Genomic DNA, 23,416 nt, shown 5'->3' with positions numbered 1-23,416 from the left:
TTAAACTAGCACAATAGCATCCTTTGCTATTTTCCCATCATCAAATTTAATGTTCAAAAACTCTATTAAAAATTCAATCATGCAATCATGAATTCAGTACTTGCAAAACAACAATGTACTCTTATTATATATAAAAATATTTTTTTAAAAAACAAAGAAACAATGAAACTATTATGACACTAGACATGCATCGATTATATTATGTGATGTTATCAAAAGTCCAAGAGAGAATAACGACTTGGGCAGTAGTAGTCTTATTTGAATAACGACTTGTGCCGTAGTAGTCTTCTTTTAAAACATGATGAGTAAAGGTCTTGCGGAGCAATTTTGGACAATATTCATTGCAAAACTATTATGTTAATGGAGAATCATAGAAGGTTATTTGAATTTTTTTTAAAGTAAAATGACTATCTTCATATTATTGTTATTAGCTTCCTTATTCTTATTGCTTCTGTTTCCTCCAATGCTTCTTGTTAGTGGAAGAAGAAGACTTAGTCATATAGGCATTCGGAGAAGCAGAATTGAGATATTTAGGGAAGTTCATAAGCATATCACTGTTAAGTTTGGTGAGCTTCCAACCCAAAACTAATTGGTAATAGATGGATTAGTTCATCTATTTTATATATTACTAAAAATCTCTTCCAATTACTAATGTGAGAAACTTTATCTTTGATACGCCCCCTGAGATGATGGCTCTTTGAGCATTAATTTTGGAATGTTCGGACAAAGATCGAGGGTCAACTTTAGGCTGAATAGATGTGGATCGGGTTGGACTGCATAGATCGGGCTCTGATAACATGTTAAGCTCGATGGACTTCCAAGTTAAAACCTATTGGTGATAGATGGATTGATTCATCTATCTTATATATTACTAAAGATCTTTTACAATTACCATGAGACTTTGTCTCTAATAGTCACAAGAACTCCAAAACACTTATGGTATTATGATCAAATACACTCTTTTTAAACGAGGTTTGTGATGTAACTAGAGAGTGGAGATTGTTTGAATCTCAAAATTTCTCTCTCTTTACAAAGAATCTGCTACCTATGGTATATTACATATATGCAATCTCTAACTCTATTATGAAATGAAATAATAATGTCACATAGTAACATCAATTGCTTGCAAAAAGAAAGGAGATCCTCCAATTCTCTTGGTGCTCAAAACATTCTTCACCAAAAGTTTCCATCTCTTCTCATCTTTCCTGCTTTGTTTCTTCATCCTCTCCTTGAAGCTACTGCAAAGAGGGACTTTGCATTGCTCCGAGTCTACGCAGATACGCGAGTGAAGCTCAAGAAGCTGCCACATTCTTTTACAACGGCTGCAACCACCAGGGATTGATCTCAGTTTACATACCGCCAAATGTTTCAACAACATCTCCAAACCGTTGCACGCTTGAAACCCGCAAGACACGTGCGGGTTTTCGATCTTTGTTGGACCAATCTCTCTGCATCCATCTCTACATATGTGAACAAAAGCTTCCATTGCATCGTACAGCTGAGTGTATGTCTGTATCTCTTTCTGTTTCCTGTTTCTTTGCTTCAAGTTCTGAACACACAAAAATACATAACTAAATCAGGAAACTGTGAAAGAACAAGAACAAGTCTTAAACTCCAAGAATTGGTTTTACTTACGTTAAGCTCGTAAGAGACAGAGCGTACAAGCTCTTTGTGAAGACTAGGGTGGCTTTGTTTCATCGCTATCCATCCTTGAGAAGTAGAGACTTCTTCAAAGCTCTTGAGTATCATTCTGTGACAGAGAAGACCGAGACGAGGAGCGTCACAGAGAAGAGCTAGCTGAAACACATCAATCACGTTCCCTTCGTTGAGCAAAGTGTTTTCGAAGTGCGACTCGCATACTCGTTTAAGATGCGGAACCACGTAGACGTGTGATAGTACGAGAAGATGCATTGCGAAATCTTCCATGTCTTGTTTCTCGTAGCTGCGCATGAAACCAAAAGGGGTTTAAGTATTGTTATATAATCAAAGATTTTTTTAAAAATATTATAACCAAAGATGTTATGGTGATTAAGATATATTTACCAAGAAGAGTATAAGAAGCGAATGAAAACGCGAACAGCGTCGTGAGGAACTCCGAGGATTGAGATTGATTTGCGTCGGGAGTTTCTCTTATCTTGCTTCATCAGTCCTCTGATAACATCTGAAGCCATTCCCTGATTAATAGATTATAACATATGCTTTATTAGATGAATATTCAATATTAAAATGTTTCATATTTCAATTATTCGATTAAAACATGTCTAAAGAACTTACGATGACGTTAGAATGCGCGTAGATCAAGCCATTATCATCCGTATGAATCAAAACATCAGCTCCATGAGCTTCGTCAAACATACGATCCCATGCATCTCTTGTAGCTTTAGAAGCAAAGATATTGCATTTTTGTAGCGTTGACTTCTTCCACATCGTACCGGAGTTTGACCTTACGGGAGGAGGAGGTGGTGATGGTGGCCCTGAGGCGTTTTCCGGTGAGATAACGTCCATGTTCTCCATATCTTTTTCTATTAATTTGTTTTTCTTCTGTAACAAGTTATAGAAGAAATCTGATTCAGATACGTTACTCAATTAAAAACTAATAACAAACAAAATTAGGATCTATAGAAACAGATTGATAAATCTATATAAGAAGAAAAATAACACGAGGACTTACAAGATTTTGTAATTGAATTCTGATATTGGTAAGTTAATTTGTGTAGCTTCACTTGCAGATCAGATTCGAAGAAAATAAAAAAAGAATGATTTTCTTCTATATTCACAACTAATCTATGATTCTTTTATGTTTTTGAATTTCTAAATCTATCGCAGATAGAAAAAAAGAAGGAAAGAATGAGAAATCGGAGAGGAAAGGAAGTAATGGCAAAGACCAATTTATAATCCTATCTTGGTCGGATAAAATTAATGAAAATAGTATATTTAATGGTGGAAACTCGGGAATGTGAACTGTGTAACACGTCGAAATTAGGTCCCACCCAGCTGATCTAGTTACAAATAGAGAAGGGATAACTATTTGCTGATTCACATCCACGTAGGATGACCTTTTCTGTATCACTCACTTTTGAAAATTATATCCATTTTTACTTTTATTTTTGAATATTTAATTTATTTCCTCTCTGTCTAAACATTATATCCAAGTATTTTTAAAATAATTAAAAGGAAAACAAAAATCCAAAATTGCATCATAATGGTTGGCGACTACTTACTTGGAAAGGTACACCTGTGTTTTCTTAAATTTAATCATCTTCAAGGTTGAACTTTTCATTTTTCATTTTGTTAATGACACGTTCTTTTTCAGGATAAAAAGTAAACCTTTAATTGTTTGTTGACTAAATCATTCATATATGACCGAAAAAATCATTTCATACATTGTGTTGTTTCTTGGAAAAATGGGCATTTAATTTCCAAAATATTTTAAATACACAGTTTTAATATTCAAGTATTACTCGCGTATATTTATTTGACAACAAATAGTTGACTGCACAAAATTAAGAACGAAACAATCAACCATTAATTTATAAACATAAAATAATTGTTTCCGTCAACTTTTTAACAGTTTAATATTCTAATATAATTTTGCACAGTCAATGATTAATTAGAAAATAAATATGCGCATATAATACTTGAGTATTTAATTTGTCAATTGAAAATACTTAGGAATTAAAGACAATATTCTTTTTTAGAAAATCATGATTTAATTTAAAATATTCTTAAATTAGATTTAACCAACATACAAGATTTTTATCTTTTGATTTTTGAGATTTTAATAATGACATATAAAATAATACAAATAATTATAGTTGCATTGTATTGTTCGTATTGTTAATTTACTTCATGTTTATAAAACCATTTATGGATTATTCCATATTGTTTATACAATTATATGTTGTACATTGGATCTCTACTTTATACAATCATATGTACTTATATTTACTTTAGACAATCATATGTACTTATCTCTACTAGACAATCATATATTGTACAACATCAATACAATGCAAATGTAATTATATTATCTTATATGCTCTGAAAAACAAAAACAAAAAATCATTTTCCAGGATTAGTATCTTGTATATTAGTTCAAATTATAAATCTTAAACTGGAATTAGTTTAAAAATCATCTAAAAGGTGATATAATCGTGAAGTACATCAACAATACAATGAAAAATAAATATGCGCAAGCAAAACTTGGATATTAAAACTGCCGATTTCAAATATTTCGGGAATTAAATACCTATTTTCCCTTGTTTCTTGCCAATTTTATATACTTGTATTTATTTACAAAGATGTGAGCTTCATGACATCGATATAAACATGATCAAAACTTAGCACTGAGAGAGGATAGGAAGTTGGATAACATGTTTCATTCTGGATAATACGCTGAAGATCTTGATTGGTAAGGATATATAATTAAGTCTCGCCCATTCAATTAGAATAATACTGGTAAATGTGAACCGTTCAAATATATTTAAATATACAATGTTCGATGTCAGCAGCTCCATAACATAAACCTGGTTGTTTTATTAAACTAAACCATACTATAATTTAAGATTCAATCAATATTATAATAATTAAAGTGTCATATCCTAGTCATGTTTATGACTCTCTCGAAGATTTCATTTAAAAAGAAATCGTGAGCGGATTTTAGGTCCTTCGTCGGCCTTTAAAGGGTATTTACTTCCATTGTGAAGGCTTTAAGTGGGCTTTCTTACTGTATATATATAAGTTTTCCTTCATCGTCTATATGTGTCTGTGATCTTTGCTCATACGGCCTAATTCTATATTGGTCTTTAAGGCCTTACAGATTACGGGCTCTGGTACATATTTGCTTCTCTAATTCGCGTAAACCAACTCAAAAAAAAAAAAAAAGAGAAACCAACTCAACTAAAACATTCTGTCATTGACTGATGATTATTATTTGGTATATGTTTAGAACTTAGAACTGAAGAAAAACATTACCTGGTGTCACTTATATACATTTTCAGTGGGAATGTCAAAATTAACTTTTCGAGTTAGGTTGATTGAGTTAATCTTTCTACATCATTTGTTATATATTGTTTCAATATATAGATCTATTTGGTACGAAATTGATTACCCAAAAGTCCCTTTTTACCTTTATGTGATTGATGGGAGACCTACATGTTATTTTTTTGTCTATGCCTTACTGAACGATGACAAAATAGTTAAACAAAGCATGAATTTAAACCATATTAAAAGAAGAAAAAAACATCTTAAAAATCATAAAATTAAGCACTGACAATGCAAAATGATGTATAGTACTCCGCTATATCTTAGCGTGTATATATGTATAACAAAAAAATTATTAGTGCATAAACATGTTTTATATGCTGATAGACATAGGGTGTGCATAAGTTATTTTTGCCATGTCGGTTGGTGTCATTTACCAACTCAAAAACAAATGCATAAGATACACTGGCACATAACCGAAAGCTGGATCTTCAGGATGAGGATGAGACTTTTCCTAGAAGGCAAGAACAGATTTCGAGAAATGATATAGGAAACTAAACTGCAAAATACGATAGGCTTCGAATAAAGGGACAACGATGCAGAATGTGGGGTTCCTTCTAATAATTGTAGAAGAAACTCAAGAGAGCTTGATCTACGAGAGGTGAGGTGATGACTCGTGACAGGTATATCTACGACATTGTGTGTAGCCTACACACTAATCTATTCTTGTACATTTATAGTATACTTGATAGCTTTGTTCATTTATTGGTCCAGAATTTTAACTAGGCGACATGGCATATACATCTGACTTAGTCAGAAGTTTTGTCACATAGCTTTATTTGATAATATACGGAAGAGTATCAGGATTCGCGAGCATGTGATTTTTTACTAACTAATCAATTAGCTATGTGATATCGTTACTCATTAACCAAAAAAGGGTTAATATCACGACTTTTCTTAATAGCAAATACTCCCTCCGTTTTTTAATATAAGTCGTTTTACAGCTATGCACGTAGATTAAGAAAACCATTAATTTCTTATATTTTATAAACAAAAACATCATTAATTATTTACCTAACCACAATTCAACCAATAGAAAAATAGAAGATATATTACCATTGGTTATACAACATTAATTATTAATAAATTTTACATAGAAAACCGAAAACGACATATAATTTGGAACAAAATTTTTTCTCTAAAACGACTTATATTAAAAAACGGAGAGAGTATTTTTTTCTATTCAATTCCGTTAAGAATTTTTCAAACTGATGATTTCTTCCGTTTGTAGTGGTACGTATCAGTCAAATGATCCAGTTCTAGAGTTGAGACTTGGGATTTTAAACGAAATTCAACAAAGGGCATGAGCTTGGGGAAGACAATAATTCTTTGTTGCTTTGTATCGAGACAAACGAGAAAATCATGATGAGCTATGCATTAAGTGCCGTTGGCTAATTAGGGGTTCGCTGTTTTGCATATGCATAAAATAAACCAATGAACATATATGTATAAAATGAACAAAACACACAAAAATATGAAAAGGATATAGCTAATAATAATAAAACCATCAGGTGGGAAATTCAAAGAGAGGAAATTGAAAGGTACATACAGAATCTATACAAATATGGTATGACTCAGTGGAGATTGTTTTTAATTAGAACAATAAGATTGAAGGAGAAGAAAACAAAGAAGCATGCCCTAGATTCCTGAGATAATAATTACACCATTTTGTTTATAAAAGGGAATGGAATATGACACATGGGTTGGTTTCTTACGGGTTAATGTGAACAACAAAATAAAGTACGAATGAAATGAGAAAATCTAAAATATCAGTAAAGAAGGTATAGACGAAGAAGAAGAGAGAAAAGGAAAAAAAAGTGGTGGCAGTGAATGGAGAGAGGTTAGGAGGCAAAGAAAATGTGGAGCTTTGATGATGTTGATGCACGCCGTCAGCTTTTCTTCACGCCTGCTCCCACTCACTCACACCTATAAACATTATATATTCACATGTCTCTATGTAAATTCTCTAACCATGTATGTAAACCAGGAAATCTTATAGTATACTGTATTATGCAAAATGTTTCATGAAGCCTCCCAGTCGCCCCCCCCCCCCCCCCCCCCCCCCCCAATATAAAGGCCAAAAGTATTTCAAATGGTGGTTATTATAGTATTTCAAAAGTATTATATTGTCTTTCTTTTTTTTTTTGATCAAAGTATTATATTGTCTTGTTGATCTTTATGTTAACTGTTATATATACTTTATAAGAAGAGTTATGTGGGTCGATATAACGATTCCAAACGTTCTAAGAAAATATGTCTACGTCTACGACTAAAAAAATATTTATGTATGAAACTACTACGTAAATATATCAAAATTAAAATAGTGGTTTTGTACATGACATATTGTTGATATTTATGTGTAACTTATCGTAGATTGTCTAATTTTTCTAAAAGAGTTTGTATTTGGATTGGTTCGGTAATTTGAAATTAATTAGTGTTCCAAAAAAAAAAAAACTTCTCTTGTTCTGCTGATTTAGGATGTATAAAAGTCTTTTTTTTTTTTCTATTTTACACCACTTACGATAGTACTTGAACAACTTTGGTTTCATGTATTTGGCCTATATATAAGCAAACAGCCTTCTTATATACGCCTTTGGGATATTTTCGCTGTGTTATATAACTGTTCAACAAGTACGTCGTTTTCAATTTTTCTAGGTATCCAGAATCACATATTCAGATACATCATACATGTATATGCGTGATGAATGATCCACGTAAATACAATGTTGCATGAGAGAGATGTATTGTAGTAGAAGAAATAAGAGGAGAGGTTACTCGGGTGGATCGATGTGAAAAAGAAGGAAAGCGAAACCCACTGAAGCCATTACATGATATCGACCTTCTTATCTTTTTCTTCTTTATTTTGAAACTATTCTTTAATTTTTCTTATTTTCTTTTTGTCAGAACTTTTTTATACTTAATGAAACCTCCAAACTATCTAACTAATCCATTCCCATGTAACTAAATAATATATAAGTTATATATTATGACAAGATTGAAGAAGTGGTAAATCGTAGAACCACTATAAAGTTATAAATAACAAAATATTTTCTGTAGAATGTAAACTGTGAAACTAGTAGGATTGTTATGTCCATGCTTAATTTGATTGATCATCAGTTAGGGCTATAGTAAAAACAAAAAAAGAACATTCTTGATTAGCCAAAAAGAGTTAAAGAATATTGTTTTAATAAGACTCATCTCTCCTCTCTCTAATTATGTCTTCACTAACCCCAATTAGATTCAAACAATCTATTCAGTCCAAAAGATAAACATGGGACAACAATTCGATGCAGAAATATCCTCTTTTCATGCTCCATTCTTTCTTTTAACTTACTAGTACCAATTATAAAACTCACAAAGACCACCAAACCCATTCCCTACAACTCATCTTCATCAAAGATTCACCCACTCCCACCGAAACAAAAGGAAAGAAAATGAAATATATAAACAACACACATGATGCTGATGCAATATACATAACAAAGTATTAAATCTTAGATATTGTGGGTCTCCCATCTCTCTTGTCTGTCCTCTATTCATTTTCTTATTCATATTAAAAGAGAGAAAATGGATACTCTCTTTAGGTTAGTCAGTCTCCAACAACAGCAACAATCCGATAGCATCATTACAAATCAATCTTCGTTAAGCAGAACCTCTACCACCACTAGTGGCTCTCCACAAACTGCTTATCACTACAACCACAACAACTTCCCACCAAACGACCTTGTTGAAGAATGCTACAACTTATTCATGGATGAAGAAGACCTTTCCTCTTCTTCCTCTCATCACAACCATCATCACAACAACAACCCTAATAGCTACTACTCTCCTTTCACTACTCCCGCCCAATACCATCCCGCCACCTCATCAACCCCTCCCTCCACCGCCGCAGCAGCTGCCTTGGCCTCACCGTACTCCTCCTCCGGCCACCACAATGACCCTTCCGCTTTCTCCATCCCTCAAACTCCTCCTTCCTTCGACTTCTCATCCAATGCCAAATGGGCAGACTCGATCCTCCTCGAAGCCGCACGTGCCTTCTCCGACAAAGACACCGCACGTGCGCAACAAATACTCTGGACGCTCAACGAGCTCTCTTCACCATACGGAGATACCGAGCAGAAACTCGCTTCTTACTTCCTCCAAGCTCTCTTCAACCGCATGACCGGTTCAGGCGAACGATGCTACCGAACCATGGTCACCGCTGCATCCACAGAGAAGACTTGCTCCTTCGAGTCAACGCGCAAGACCGTGCTCAAGTTCCAAGAGGTTAGCCCGTGGGCCACGTTTGGACACGTGGCGGCAAATGGAGCGATCTTGGAAGCAGTAGACGGAGAGGCAAAGATCCACATAGTTGACATAAGCTCGACGTTTTGTACTCAATGGCCAACGCTTCTAGAAGCTTTAGCCACGAGGTCAGACGATACGCCACACCTAAGGCTAACCACAGTAGTGGTCGCTAATAAATATGTCAACGATCAAACGGCGTCGCATCGGATGATGAAAGAGCTAGGAAACCGCATGGAGAAGTTCGCTAGGCTCATGGGAGTTCCTTTTAAATTTAACATTATTCACCACGTTGGAGATTTGTCCGAATTTGATCTCATCGAGCTCGATGTTAAATCAGACGAGGTCTTGGCCATCAACTGCGTAGGCGCCATGCATGGGATCATGCCTCGTGGAAACCCTAGAGACGCTGTGATATCCAATTTCCGACGGTTAAGGCCGAGGATTGTGACCGTGGTCGAAGAAGAAGCTGACCTTGTCGGAGAAGAACTAGGCTTTGACGATGAGTTCTTGAGATCTTTTGGAGAATGTCTGCGTTGGTTTAGGGTTTGCTTCGAGTCGTTGGAAGAGAGTTTTCCGAGGACGAGCAACGAGAGGTTGATGCTTGAACGTGTGGCGGGACGTGCGATAGTTGATTTGATTGCCTGTGAGCCGTCGGGTTCGACGGAGAGGAGAGAGACGGCGAGGAAGTGGTCGAGGAGGATGAGGAACGGAGGGTTTGGGGCAGTGGGGTATAGTGATGAAGTGGCGGATGACGTCAGAGCTTTGTTGAGGAGGTATAAAGAAGGAGTCTGGTCGATGGTACCGTGCTCTGATGCCACCGGAATATTCCTTTGTTGGAGAGATCAGCCGGTGGTTTGGGCTAGTGCGTGGCGGCCAACGTAATAGGGTTGGTTTTTATTTGATATATTTGCACACGCGCGCTTGTTGGTTGAGATAGTTTCACACGTATGGTGATGGTTGATGATGGGTTTAAAGATTGAGAGTTTACTATTAATGATAATGCGTTCATAATTTGAAAATTGCTTTTGGAATATAACTAATTAAGTTATGATCATTGAGGTGGAGGGTTTCAAGGATTTACAAATTCGTGATTTTTGTTTTATTTTTAATATATGTTGTTTTGCTTTCTACTTTGGATTAAATTTTGTGATTAGTTTGGTTTATGTGAAAGAATATAATTTTGTATTTTCCTTTATGATGAAGTTATTTTTCATACACTATATCCTGAATTTTTCCTTTTTAATACGTGAATCTTTGATATTGGTTACTGTGTTACATTGAATGATTCAGTTAACTGGAATTCATAATGGATAGAACGTATAAGACAAACAGCAGTACTTCAAATTAGCTTTGTTGATTAAAGAGAGGCGATTTTACTTCACTTCATTCTGGTTCTTGTGAAGAGATTCCACAGCTAGTTTGGTTGAGGAATCTCTTCGGTGGAATCTCGTGAATGTACCTATAATGGCATGCACGCTTCTGAAATTGTATTAGCTGACTATTCATAACTATAAACAAACTTAGGTCATCTCCATCCCTATTCTATTTTTTCCTCTAAAATAGAGTAAAAGTGAATATGGAGTAAGGAATGCTCCAACTCAACTCCATATCTCACTCCATAATGAAATTTACTCCATAAATGGAGTAATCTATTTTTTGTTTGTTCATCACTCCATTATGGAGTAGAAAATGGAGTAGGGTTAGAGCAATTTTACTCCATTTTTACTTTTACTCTATTTTGGAGGAAAAAATGAAGTTATACATTGGAGATGCTCTTAGAACACATTGGAACTTTGATGATATCTAATCTGAAACTATCACTTTATAAATACTGTTGACAAGCGGCTAATATATTTAAGTTCAAGCAATGCAAGAAATGTTACGTTTAGGCAACATGACAGTATTGTAATGGTTAATTAGTGTTATCTATTAACAATTCTCTCAGTTCACATTCTGATACGTGGGACTGGTATGTACTGAACAAACAAAAAAACAAACGTTAATTCTATGTATGATGATTAATTACTCAGCAAGGCATGGCTTATTTATTTGTCGTTCTTAACGTATACCATTTATTTATATTATTGGCTTTTTAATAATGCATCTTCATCTTTTGCTTTATAAAAGAGTTAAAGGGACAAGTCTTCTATTTGATCCACACATATATTATGTCCTCAATGGATTACACATGCATACACTTAAAAATGTTTATTGCCCCCTTACCCATCATGTTTTTATTTAGAAAACAGCACATAAAAGGTAAATAATTGAAATAAATAGTTACACATTGATACAGAATGTTTACGTGTATATATATATATATATATAGCTTTTGCATTTGAGAAAAAAAATAAAAATATGAAAAAGTAGTGGGAACTGCTTTTGATATATGTGGCTGGTTTCACTAGAACTCTCTCTCCCTGCATCTTTTGATGAAGTTTTTTGCCTCCCCATGTTAGTATTGGTACGATCTTTTAGCTTCGCTTTTTAAGCTAATCCTTTTTTTTTAATGTGCTAGTAGCTTCTTTTGGTCTGTTTTCTTGTTTATAAAGTCATGCAAAAAGCAGATTAATACAATAAAAAATCAACTGGTTGTCCCATTTTGCTTTAACTCGAATCAAAACCTTGTTGGGTCCATTTTGTTCCCGGACTTGACCATTAAACACATCTACTAAAAATTGCCTAACTTCATAGGAATGTCTTTAATTTAATCCCATGATGTAAAGGTTAGTTTTGAGGATCATTTTAAACTATTTATTTTTTCTAATTCGTCAGTGATAAAATCGATTAAGTAACTCTTATGATAAGTTCAGAATCAAACAATATGAAAGTGTTTTTACAATATTGCTCAGAGTTTTACTTTTGCTTGCTTGATATGTTTTTTTTTCTGCATTATATCCTCAGAACTGAAATGCCACTCCTATCAGGTAGTAACTTCTTCATGTAGTACTTTGATTTTCTAGAGAGGTTGATTCTTTGTCTTCTGGTCTCTGGTATCACCTCGATTGAACATTCTTGAAACCCGCGTCTCACGAACCAGTCTGCTGTTCTTGTAGTAAGCAGAAACAGCTTCTCTAACCCGAGTGACGAAGCTTTCTTCTCTATGTAATCTGCAGAAACAGATTCGTTGTGATTCATTGATGTTTACTTGATAGAAACGTCTTTAAGTTTAGTTTAGTTTAGTTTTACTTACCTAGCAGTTTATCGCCTTGGCCTTGACCGCGGCAATCTGAAGCAACCGCAATCGCTGCAACTTCTCCGCATTTGTCTTCAAAGAAGGGAAACAGAGCCGCACAAGCGATGATCTGACCTTCTCTTTCAACAACCACAAACGATTCCAAAGCTCGCAGTAACTGCACTCAAAGATCAAATCAATAACAACAGACTGAGATGTAATGAAGATAGGTAAAGGGTTTAAACCTCCTCATCGGTTCTGCGAACCAGAATCCCAGATTCCTCCAAGGGTTTGATGATATGTCTAATGCCTGCAAGATCATCCACTTTGGCATCTCTGGTTCCTTCGTACACATCACTGCGGACAATGCACATAACAGACTTAACAACACTGTAAGAACGAGAAAGACCTAAAAACAAATGCGTATGTATACCTAGCAACCATAGTCCCCATCCCATCTCTTTTGAAAAGTTCGAGCAACAGAACTCCACTTATAGTCCCATCCAACAAGTGAACTCTTTTGACTCCACCCTTTCAAAACAAATGATTTCACTTAAAACGGTGGCCAATAAGAAACAAGACCAATGTTTTTCATTAAACACTCACTCTGCAGACAAAAGCAGCAGCAGCCAACTCAGAGAGATACCCATTTAAGCGGCTTAGCCTCTCCTCACCACCGATAGCAAAACCTTGCTCACCGGACCACAGTCCGTTCCCATTCTCAAACCCAACACCGTTCTGAAAGATTGGAGTGTGGTTTCCGTTTCCCCAAAACGGTGGTCTCCCGTTATGAGGATAAGTATCCTTACCGTTGGTGTTGTTGTTGTTAGGAGGTTCGTGGTAAGTGATGCTTCCATCTCCAACTGCTTTTACGTAATTAGCAGCAATGTCGCTTTGCTGTGCCCGTTTTCTCACTAACATATCTGCTTCTTGAAGTGTCAAGAAACTAATCAGATGCCCACTCTCATCAAGTATTGGACCGTCCATTATGCAAATAAGCTTGTCTGCTCCTATAGCTAATGCACAAGCTGTAGCAACCTCATAGGTACTGCCAAAAGTAAAAGATCCGTCAATACTAGAAAGAGTCTAATCTTTTTAAGGTTAAGTAGAGTGAGCATACTTGCAATTCAAGACTTCCCCGGAGCTCGAGTGGCCCAGATTCCTCAACAAAACTACAGAACCACCGTCAAGCCTCTCACAAATCCGATCTACATCTATCTTCTTCACTTCACCTGTGGCTCCAAAGTCAACACCATCAACAACACCTCTTCTCTGCACCACATCAACAACAAGACAATCAGTCATAGAAACCGAATATAATGAAAAATATCAAGAGAGTTGAAAAAAACTCACTTTTGCTGCAAAGAAGTTACCAGTATCAACCCTGACACCTATATCATGTAAGCGACTACTATCACCATGCCTACGGATATTGCAAATGGAAGGTCCAGGAGATAGTTTGGCCTCGAGCATCACTGATATTGCTCCAGCAGCTTCCTTGGCAGCCTGCAAAGATGCTTCATCCGTTACTCTGTAACGTCCCACATATGTAGCCTCGCGTCCTGCAACTCACCCATGACCCACTATTAGGCTCCTAACTGAACAAAACTAGATGCAATGTTTATCTATTTCTGACCTCTCTCAGACAAAAGCTGGTCGATTTGCTCTTGAGTTCCAGGGACTAGCACAAATCTTATTCCCAAATGATGAAGAAACGCTATGTCCTGCACAGAGCTTTAACTGAGACAAACCGTCGAACACCTTGTGCGCGTCTTTAACATAAGAGAGTTTGAGAAAAAAACGAAACCTTTAAAATGGGATCACAGTAAGGGCCGTTAATGATCTCGCCGGAGATAACAACGACGAAGGTGCAGCCACGGTGGGCCCAGAGATAAGGCCAAGCTTCACGGAACCAACGCACAAACTCTTTGTCGTCTACTGGATGCTCAGCCTCCACCACATCGCGGCCTGCATTCGCCGCGTATTCGTACATATTGCATTTCGCCGCCAGAGAACGAACCGGTTTAAACCATGGAGAGCTAAACCGGGTTTTGCTAGGGTTCAGCGTATTGTTGGGTCTGAAAGACGAAGGTTCGCTTCTTGTTTGGCGAAATTGGAAAGGAGCGTAGAAGTTTGAAGAAGCAGCAGAACCTAACGATGCTCCTCGCTTCATTCTCTTTAGGAAAATTCAACTAAATTTTCAAAAAAAAAAAAAGAATTAAACAGATAGGAGACGGCGGTCTATAGTCGGAGATGGCGGCGGCGGTAGTTGCCAAACTCTTTTAAATGTCTGGTCGTGAGAGTTTTGTGTCTTTACGTGGGGTCAATGTTGTTCGATTCCGGTTAATGAAATGATGCGAAGTTGGTTCAACCGGTCACTCCTGCACTATAACCAGTCTCGGTCTGCATCTTAAGTCAAAATGGGCTTTTAGTGAATGTTTTGGAGTGCTCTACTGGGCTAAACCCATTTAAAGTAGAACCAAGGAATGTTTTAAAGTTAAAAGTGCATAAACCCTTTTGAATTGTCACCAAGGTGGGCTTTAAGGAATGTTTTAATGGCAAAACTGAATACATCCCCTTAAACCCATTTAAAAGTGTCACTATAGTAGGCTTTTAAGGAATGTTAAAATTGCATAAACCCCCTAAACCCATTTAAAGTGTCAAAAAAGTGGGCTTTAAGGAATGTTTTGAAACTGTTACTCATTATCTTTCCTTACACCAAACATGATATGACTTTTATATAAAGTGAATCATGATTTTTTTTTTTTTTTTTTTTGGGCAACAAAGTGAATCATGATTAAAGAGTGTCATTGTGTCAAGTTACAATCGTCACAGTATATATATTTTGGGATTACGTACCGACATAAAACTAAAAGGTGGAAAATAACAAGCCAGAGAGAGAGAACACGAATATCTCTCGGTTATCCGAATCAAGTAAAAGTGTATAATATTCCCACGAGACACCTAAAGATACTCACTCCTGCACGGTAGAATAGATATTTCGTTACGGTGATTGCGACATGTTAGGTCTTTCATTTATGCAAAATCATACATAGACAAATTCACTATGTATGCTTTTTTTTTTTGCTGAAACACTTCACTATGTATGTTGCAATGAAGTCACTATTAATCCCTCTTTTCCCTTCAAATACTCAAAGAAAGCATTGCATGATGCCATGATTAGTTGTTGATTTGTGTTAGATTAGCGTTTTCATGTAGTTTATAATTTCGTGCCAAATACCATAACTTATAAAATCTCCAGAGAGAGGGAAAAAAAAACATTATTGTACGAGTTGTTTGTTAATCGAATTCGATGTTTTCCAAATTCCTCGTACGGCAAAACGCAGAAATTAAATTGCTTTGGACCAGACTAAAACAAACAGAAAATAAAAGGGGCCCCACGATAATATGCAAACAAAAACAAAAACTAGTGGTCCAAATTTGAAAAGAAATAAAAATATCGTCAAACCAGAAATATAATAATAGCTTTGTGGTTTCAGAGCTTCCATCGTCGTCTCGTCTTCATCCATCTTTCTCGTTTTCTCGCCTAACAGAATCTCTCTCTTTCTCTCTTCAAAATCTATTTTTATTTACTTTCATTCTTTCTCCCTCTTCTCTTGCTCGTGGTGATCAAAAGATTTCTCTCTCGCCGCGAAATCGAAGAAACACGCTTCTGGATTCAGGTAAATCTTCTTCTTCTAATTCCTTCTCTCAATTTCCTTAAAGCCCTTTCTATATTAAAGCTTCTTTCAATCAAAAGCACGATCCTTTCGCTTCTGAATCAGCTCAATCTCCACATTTTAACTCCTATTTCTTCGGAAAGTTCAAGATTTTAGCATAAAGCATTCATCTTTGAATCAGATTTTACATCTGTTTTTGGTTGAATTGATCTAATCTCAGAGACAAAAATGGGTGGCGAGGCAGAGATCAAGCAACGTTTACAACCCAATGCGAAAGGGAAGAGACTCTGGCAGAAGGTGAAGTACCAACTCGTGGAGTATCACGCATTGCCTGCTTACCTCAGAGACAACGAGTACATCCTCGGCCACTACCGTTCCGAGTGGCCCATCAAACAGATCCTCCTCAGCATCTTCACTATCCACAACGAGACCTTGAACGTCTGGACGTAAGTATTGGATCAAAGGCAAAGCTTTCTTGTCTTTAAACGTTGAGAATCTTGAAATTTTTGGGGGATCTTTTGCAGGCACTTGATTGGGTTTTTCCTGTTTCTGGCGCTTACTATATACACAGCTACCAAAGTCCCCAGCGTTGTGGATCTTCACTCGCTTCAGCACCGTTTACCTGATGTCCTGAGGAAGACGGATCTTCACAAACTTCACTCTGATTTAATGTCTCGTCTTCCTTCTAGTCCTTCTAAGTGGCATGTCATGGAGCTGCTCTATAACTGTCTCCCTGAACGATTCTCTCATGGCAACAACACTGACATGTGTGTCCTGGTAATCAAAATAATTAAAAAAAACACAATCTCTCTTGTTTATTGCAAATGATATCATCAGTGTTCTAAAATGTGGTGTAGGCGTCCGCTTAGCCGGTGTTTTCGTGTTATATAGTGTTTTATGTGAACTTATATAGTTTGGACACATAATAATGTTTTTAGGGTAGTTGACGGTACCTTTTTTATGTTATATAATGTTTTATGTGAATTTATATAGTTTGGACTAGTGTTGAGTGAAACGATTTTTTAACTGTCTTTTAAAAAAAATCAGCCTAGATTCCTTGTCTAAACAATAATCCTCTATACGACAGTTAACCACGGCCTAGCGACTTTTAAAACATTGGTTCGGACGCATAATAGCGTTTAAATGGACATTATGCTGATACGGATTTTAAATATTAGTATTCAAAAAGTTAAACTATTAATATCCTTTCTTTGTAAATTGCATTTGCAGCATTCTGTGAAGGAAGATCTTGCAAACATGATAGCTCCTCTAATCTTCAGGCCAATCACTCGCTGGCCCTTTTATGCTTTCCTAGGGGGTGCTATGTTCTGTCTATTAGCAAGCAGCACCTGCCACCTCCTCTCCTGTCACTCAGAGCGTGTCTCTTACATAATGCTAAGGCTTGACTACGCTGGAATCGCAGCTCTGATCTCCACTTCCTTCTACCCACCTGTCTACTACTCCTTCATGTGTGATCCATTCTTCTGCAACCTCTACTTAGGATTCATAACAATCTTAGGCATCTCCACGGTGCTCGTCTCGCTCTTACCAGTCTTCCAAAGCCCTGAGTTTCGCGTTGTGAGGGCCTCTCTTTTCTTTGGAATGGGATTCTCTGGAGCTGCTCCGATACTTCACAAGCTGATCATCTTTTGGGACCAGCCTGAGGCGCTTCACACAACGGGTTATGAGGTTTTGATGGGGTTGCTTTATGGGTTGGGAGCTTTGGTTTATGCGACTAGGATTCCTGAGAGGTGGATGCCTGGTAAGTTTGATATAGCTGGACATAGTCATCAGTTGTTTCATGTTTTGGTGGTTGCTGGTGCGTTTACACATTATAGAGCTGGGCTTGTGTATCTCAAGTGGAGAGACATTGAAGGATGTTGAAGATTTGATGATTTGATGTTTTGAATCTTTCTTTTTGTAGCTTCACGAAAAAAAAGTTGGATTGTGTAAAGTCTATGTGTAACCAAATGCTTTTTTTTTTTAATTTGCCCTTGATCCTAACCCCAACACAAAGGGTCGGGTCATGTTCAAAATCAGATGAAATTGCATAGACATAGTTCTCGAAATTTGTAAAAAGAAAAAATATTTATTGATATGTTACTAAATCATCTAGAACCATATGGTTCACATAACTCTTACTAAATTGCATAGCTGTGATAAGACATAACTCTTAACACTAGATGGTTCACTCAATGCTTTACACCATATAGAACCTTAATGAATCGCAATAAGAAGAAATAGATTTAAGTCCATGAGGGAGGATCTTGGAGAGGTTTGAAGGGTCTGAAAAAATGTCTAAACAACACGGGGTTTTAATCGTGCTAGATTGGCGGGTTGTCGTGAGATATCGCTGGAAAGGCCCAAAATGTTAATGTGTTACGTGAGGTTAAAGCTAACCTTGGGTTTTATTTTGGGTCAAAATTGCCATTATAAAGGCCCTATGCAATATAGGCCACACCATGAAGAACTCAAACATCACAGATTCACAGGTGGTGGTCTATTTCATTTTGTTTGTTCTCGGCCAATGATGGAACTACACATGGAAAACAAAAATCTCAAACGATCTCACGAGAAACCGGCCGATCTTAAAGTTGTAAAGCAAAAGAACAGTAGACACGTAACAATATGCATAAATAATATTTGACCATATGCATGCATGGACATACACGAAACACATTGTTCGTATAAAATAAACGAGCTATAATCAAGGAGAACCCTAATGACGTACCAAATGACGAGACGCGCAAAATCTCAACGAACAACCCACCACAGACGGAGAAAGCAAAAAGACATTTCTAAAAAGCCATAATTAGTGGATTCATTACGTTGCTTTGCATCCATTAACTCATACGTAAACACGCACACACATAAAATAAAAATATGTGTTCTGGATATAAAGCTGACGTTGGAAGGCGACAAAAACCTACAACATTAAAAACAGAAATAGTTGCTGTTACAACTTCTCATAGTAATGTAGAAACAATTTGTTGCAATAGAGCGACCCGTAAGATTGATTTAAGCAAAAATAAAATAAAAAAATTGATTGATATATATTTAAAATTTATAAACGTAATATATTTACAACTAACTTTTTTTTAGAAAGAATAGATGTTGTCAAATACTCCAATTTAAAGGGAAAGAGTGTTGCATGTTAACATCCATTTCCAAATATGACTTAGCGACACATCAAGTTTTGTACCAATTTACAAAGTTGTCGTTATATTGCTCATTTTCAGTAGTGGTGAATAACTTTCTATGCGTAAATTTTGATATAATTCTATAAAAGATAGATCTTACTTTAATAAGTGTTTGCCTGCCCCTCGACTTTAATAAAAGATTTAATTAAACTTTATATAAAATATGACCTAACCTGTATCCGTCGGCTTATAACATATATAGACAAGCGGTGTACGTATCCAGACTATATACGCATCGAAACTGATAAATCTTTTCCTCGAGCAAAAGAGAAGTTCGTTGATTAACGAAAGGGTAACGAATAATGTATTCTGAATGATTCGCAATATCGCATGTACATTATTTGAATTATATCCAAGAAACTACTTATAAAATTTTCCAGATGCCAATAATATACAAAGAAATATCGATGGGAGTATATAGTTTTCTAGTATTATTGTAGATGGGAGGTTTTAAGTTTAGAGGTTTGTATTAAATAACCCCATTTCTCAACATAATAGCCGACATATGTATATGTGCAATGTAATTAATGTTGATTCATACTATAAAAAATGAAATTGGGATATTGTTGAAAAAGCTAATCTCTAAAGCTTTATTATTTGAAAAAGCTAATATGTGAAAAATCAAATTGGGACATTAAAGTTTGATTTTACATGAGACCGAACTAAAGACTTATATAATGTACAGATTCACATAATCGTATATCGATATATATTTATATTTTTGCACTCGAACATCGATCTCGATATAAATTAAATTAAAAAAAAATTAAATTGGAATTATTAAAAAGCCATTATATGAAGCTCTTTTTACTGGACACTAAAGTTTGATTTCACATGAACCTAACATGAGACTGGCTAATTAGAAAAGTATATTTGTATTTGTTGTCTTTTATACTTTATTATATACGTATGAAATGCATGTGGCTGTTGCTCCACATATACTTTTGAATCCTAAATGAGCTAATTAAAGTTAGTCAGTTTTCTGATGTAATTATAATAAATGGTTATAGTTCAACAATTAAAAACATATGTTGATCATAAATTTGTAAATGATTTTTTTCTTAAATTTTTCTAAAAACTTATTGTGTGATCTAATAAGCACAAATTTCCATCCTCGTTAATTATTTTTGCCTTACAACAAACAACAGAAATTAGAACGTTCTTAAATAAAAGCTACTGCAATATATATAAATATATATACATGTGTGTGACATTATGAAATGATATGCAGCATTTTAACCATAAAACAATTCAGCGTTAAAATTATTGATTCTCTTTATGTATTATCTTGGTTTTCTTGGGTTCTCAATATTTCTATTGAATCAACTAAACCTAATAATCTAGCTCTAAATTTTCTATATACATTGGTAGATTGTTAACTTCTCACATTTCTCTGTTCTCAATATTTCTTCTGAATTACCAACTAAACTTAAAAATCTCGAAATTTCTATATACTTTGAATCGGCATATTGATGGTTTATCATTCAATGTTACCTTATAGCAAGCAACTATATACTTTTGTGTCGTAGGTTATATAGCCTTATAGGGTTCTTTACATAAAGTATTGGTCTCATATCTCATGCAAAGCACCATGTTGGGTTCAGTTTATGTGAAAGTGTTCCTTAGATTCTCTATTTCTTTTCGGTTAATTAATTTTACTCCACTCTTTGTCTACTTTTTTTCTTTCTTTTGTAGATTGAAATGATGATTCTAGTCCCTCTTCGGTGTCCATCCCGTGTAAAAAGAAATCTAGAAGATTTTTTTTTCTTTTTCTTTAAGAAAGATGACTAAACAAACAGGGAACACCAAAGAACCAACTCTATCGTGGCTGTCAGTATCATAACAAGTATACGTTCACAAAACAAATATAAGGGGGTTTCTGGATTTGAAGAAAGAAAAAAAGTTGATTGTGATAATATCTTGTATATAAATATTCCTTTTATGTTGAAGTAATTATAAACCCATGGATGCAGTGAAAAACTGTTCATTAGAGAGAGAAATCAAAATGAATTATGATCAAATAAATGGATTGAACTACTTGTGTAATGTTTTCATTAATGAATATATATTTTAAATTAAAGTGTTTGTTCAACATTTTTTCCTGCCGACCACTGGAGCCACAATAATCAATCCCAAATAAATTCAGACGAAGTATTCAATTTCAATTTGAAAGGTACACCTTTTCTAGAAATGAAACAAAGAATGTCATTTAAAATTAGGTCTGTGTAGATATTAAAACGTGTAAAATGTGGATTGTTATCTTCATCACCAAGCTATTACATATATTTGGTTTATTTGAAAATTCAAAATTTCTATAAAACAAATAATTGCTATATGGACCTCAAACGAGCAATGGTGCCCCACAAAATATTTTATGCTTTTACAAAAGTTGGCTCCAAAAATTAAAACTGCAAGTTTTTAACCCCACCATAGTGCAAGATGACTCAAAAGCTGTTAATACGGTTGGTATACGGTCATATACAGTATTTGCATATGACTAAAATACCCTTCTTTGTTTGCCCATAAATATCAGCCTCCAACAATGCAATTCTTCCCTTTTCCCCCGCTAATCACTCATCTCTCTATTAGAAAAAAAATAAGCAATTATGTTGTCCACTGTACCGGCAATTTCCTTCCTGGAACCGGGTACGGTTAATCACTTTTCAGGTTTCCAAACCGGATTCACTCCTTGGGAGGGGGACTGCTTTGATCTCCTTTCCATGAACCAATTTTTGATTGAACCGGCCGTTCCCAGCCCTTGTTATGGTGAATCCGACTCTGGTCTCGTTAGAACTAATTCTGGTTTTGATGATATTAAAACCGGTTCTGACGAATCTTGTGCCGGTTTCATCAAACCCGGTTTTGAGGACACCGTCAGTTCACAGGGCCTACTGTGCACTCAAGGAGACAAACCGGACCCGGATGACCCGAAACAATGGACAGCCCTCGCGAATTTTGAACCGGGCGAGAAGAAGCATAACCGGAATAAGCTGATTCAACCGGAGATGACCGACGAGAGGAAAAGAAAGAGAATGGAGTCAAACCGGGAATCAGCGAGACGGTCAAGAATGCGTAGACAGAGTCACATTGATAACTTAAGGAACCAAGTAAATCAGCTCGATCTGGAAAACCGTGAGCTCGGGAACCGGCTCCGGTTAGTTATATACCACCTTCAACAAGTGAACACGGACAATAACAGGCTCGTGACGGAACAAGAGATGCTCCGGTTAAGATTCTCGGAGTTGAGGCGGATTCTGATTCTCAGACAACTTCAACAACAACAACAGTGGGAACTCAATAACAGGAGAATGATCATGTATGAACAAAACCCATCTACGATCATATGATTTAAGTAAATAAAAGCTTTGAAAATCTAGAACATTAAGATCAAAGAAAAAAATATCTCTCTCTATGTATATGAAAGCTTAGGAAGAGAAAATGAAAGTTTTCAAATTTTCCTTTCTATTTTGCAACTCTGAGAGAAGAATGAAAAAACTTTTTTTTTGTTGCACTATCGTAGGAATATATAGTGGTCGTGGACCGTGGTATTGTAAATAACTCAAAGAGTTATCAAATTATTGCAATGATATAATATTATTCGTACTTAGTGGACATCTTTTGTGCGCATTAACATGACATCAATACCAATGAGGCTCACGATGTTAAAGTAATCATTTACTTGTATTTGTTTTATTAAGTTAATAAAGCGCTATAGTATTGAACCAGCCAACATAAAAATTTAAAAGGTTTTCTTTTTGTCAACAAGCCATCTCAAATTCCCAATGCTAATTAAATTTTATCACCACTAAATAGATACAATCAATCTGCCAATAGTACACTACTCATATCGGCCCAAAGACTGCTGGATCTGTAAGCTCGGCCCAAACAAACTATTGGATATTCAAGCGTTTAGATCCTCTCCGTTTTGAAGAGCACTCAGCCCTAACCTTTCTTCTTCTAGGCTTTGGGCCTTTGCCTTTGAATGGTCTTGTTGGTTTCACTTGCTGTCACAATTACAGAGCAAGAAAACC

The 23,416-nt window shown here is 35.7% G+C and overlaps 5 protein-coding genes across 5 annotated transcripts; 3 read left to right on the top strand and 2 right to left on the bottom strand.

Annotated features, from left to right (window-relative positions):
• Nucleotides 1–921: 921 nt before the first annotated feature.
• LOC103858660 (BTB/POZ and TAZ domain-containing protein 5) lies at nt 922–5,966 on the bottom strand. The gene is made up of 5 exons (XM_009136091.3): nt 2,672–5,966; nt 2,275–2,541; nt 2,044–2,174; nt 1,636–1,942; nt 922–1,549 (listed from the first exon to the last, which is right to left on the bottom strand). Exons 2-5 carry the CDS (start codon nt 2,512–2,514, stop codon nt 1,103–1,105), a joined length of 1,125 nt encoding a protein of 374 aa, XP_009134339.1. The 5' UTR covers nt 2,515–2,541; nt 2,672–5,966; the 3' UTR covers nt 922–1,102.
• A 1,267-nt stretch (nt 5,967–7,233) lies between these two features.
• LOC103858567 (protein SHORT-ROOT) lies at nt 7,234–10,559 on the top strand. The gene has a single exon (XM_009135984.3). It carries the CDS (start codon nt 8,611–8,613, stop codon nt 10,210–10,212), a length of 1,602 nt encoding a protein of 533 aa, XP_009134232.2. The 5' UTR covers nt 7,234–8,610; the 3' UTR covers nt 10,213–10,559.
• A 1,546-nt stretch (nt 10,560–12,105) lies between these two features.
• On the bottom strand, nt 12,106–14,871 carry LOC103858470 (probable amino-acid acetyltransferase NAGS2, chloroplastic). The gene is made up of 9 exons (XM_009135873.3): nt 14,313–14,871; nt 14,142–14,229; nt 13,859–14,067; nt 13,626–13,777; nt 13,112–13,553; nt 12,939–13,036; nt 12,751–12,862; nt 12,524–12,683; nt 12,106–12,440 (listed from the first exon to the last, which is right to left on the bottom strand). The coding sequence occupies exons 1-9, from the start codon at nt 14,676–14,678 to the stop codon at nt 12,223–12,225; spliced, it is 1,845 nt and encodes a 614-aa protein (XP_009134121.1). The 5' UTR covers nt 14,679–14,871; the 3' UTR covers nt 12,106–12,222.
• A 903-nt stretch (nt 14,872–15,774) lies between these two features.
• Nucleotides 15,775–18,293, top strand: LOC103858313 (heptahelical transmembrane protein 4). Its single transcript, XM_009135682.3, has 4 exons — nt 15,775–16,188; nt 16,406–16,631; nt 16,710–16,962; nt 17,416–18,293. Exons 2-4 carry the CDS (start codon nt 16,414–16,416, stop codon nt 18,067–18,069), a joined length of 1,125 nt encoding a protein of 374 aa, XP_009133930.1. The 5' UTR covers nt 15,775–16,188; nt 16,406–16,413; the 3' UTR covers nt 18,070–18,293.
• A 247-nt stretch (nt 18,294–18,540) lies between these two features.
• On the top strand, nt 18,541–22,999 carry LOC103858218 (light-inducible protein CPRF2). The gene has a single exon (XM_033275042.1). The coding sequence runs from the start codon at nt 21,992–21,994 to the stop codon at nt 22,730–22,732; it is 741 nt and encodes a 246-aa protein (XP_033130933.1). The 5' UTR covers nt 18,541–21,991; the 3' UTR covers nt 22,733–22,999.
• Nucleotides 23,000–23,416: the final 417 nt, after the last annotated feature.

Source organism: Brassica rapa, chromosome A01 (genome assembly GCF_000309985.2).
Source record: "Brassica rapa cultivar Chiifu-401-42 chromosome A01, CAAS_Brap_v3.01, whole genome shotgun sequence".
Lineage (NCBI taxonomy): Eukaryota > Viridiplantae > Streptophyta > Magnoliopsida > Brassicales > Brassicaceae > Brassica > Brassica rapa.
This window is presented reverse-complemented; position numbering and strand designations above follow the sequence as displayed.

Excerpts from the sequence above, each read along its gene's own strand:
- LOC103858660 (XM_009136091.3), bottom strand. The coding sequence starts at position 2,514 with ATGGAGAACATGGACGTTATCTCACCGGAAAACGCCTCAGGGCCACCA. Across the intron at positions 1,943-2,043 it reads CGCTTCTTATACTCTTCTTG|CTACGAGAAACAAGACATGG; the intron begins GTAAATATATCT and ends TTTCATGCGCAG. Across the intron at positions 1,550-1,635 it reads CTGTCTCTTACGAGCTTAAC|AACTTGAAGCAAAGAAACAG; the intron begins GTAAGTAAAACC and ends TTGTGTGTTCAG.
- LOC103858567 (XM_009135984.3), top strand. The coding sequence starts at position 8,611 with ATGGATACTCTCTTTAGGTTAGTCAGTCTCCAACAACAGCAACAATCC.
- LOC103858470 (XM_009135873.3), bottom strand. The coding sequence starts at position 14,678 with ATGAAGCGAGGAGCATCGTTAGGTTCTGCTGCTTCTTCAAACTTCTAC. Across the intron at positions 14,068-14,141 it reads CCAGCTTTTGTCTGAGAGAG|GACGCGAGGCTACATATGTG; the intron begins GTCAGAAATAGA and ends GGTGAGTTGCAG. Across the intron at positions 13,554-13,625 it reads GGGGAAGTCTTGAATTGCAA|TACCTATGAGGTTGCTACAG; the intron begins GTATGCTCACTC and ends TACTTTTGGCAG.
- LOC103858313 (XM_009135682.3), top strand. The coding sequence starts at position 16,414 with ATGGGTGGCGAGGCAGAGATCAAGCAACGTTTACAACCCAATGCGAAA. Across the intron at positions 16,632-16,709 it reads GAGACCTTGAACGTCTGGAC|GCACTTGATTGGGTTTTTCC; the intron begins GTAAGTATTGGA and ends GATCTTTTGCAG. Across the intron at positions 16,963-17,415 it reads ACACTGACATGTGTGTCCTG|CATTCTGTGAAGGAAGATCT; the intron begins GTAATCAAAATA and ends TTGCATTTGCAG.
- LOC103858218 (XM_033275042.1), top strand. The coding sequence starts at position 21,992 with ATGTTGTCCACTGTACCGGCAATTTCCTTCCTGGAACCGGGTACGGTT.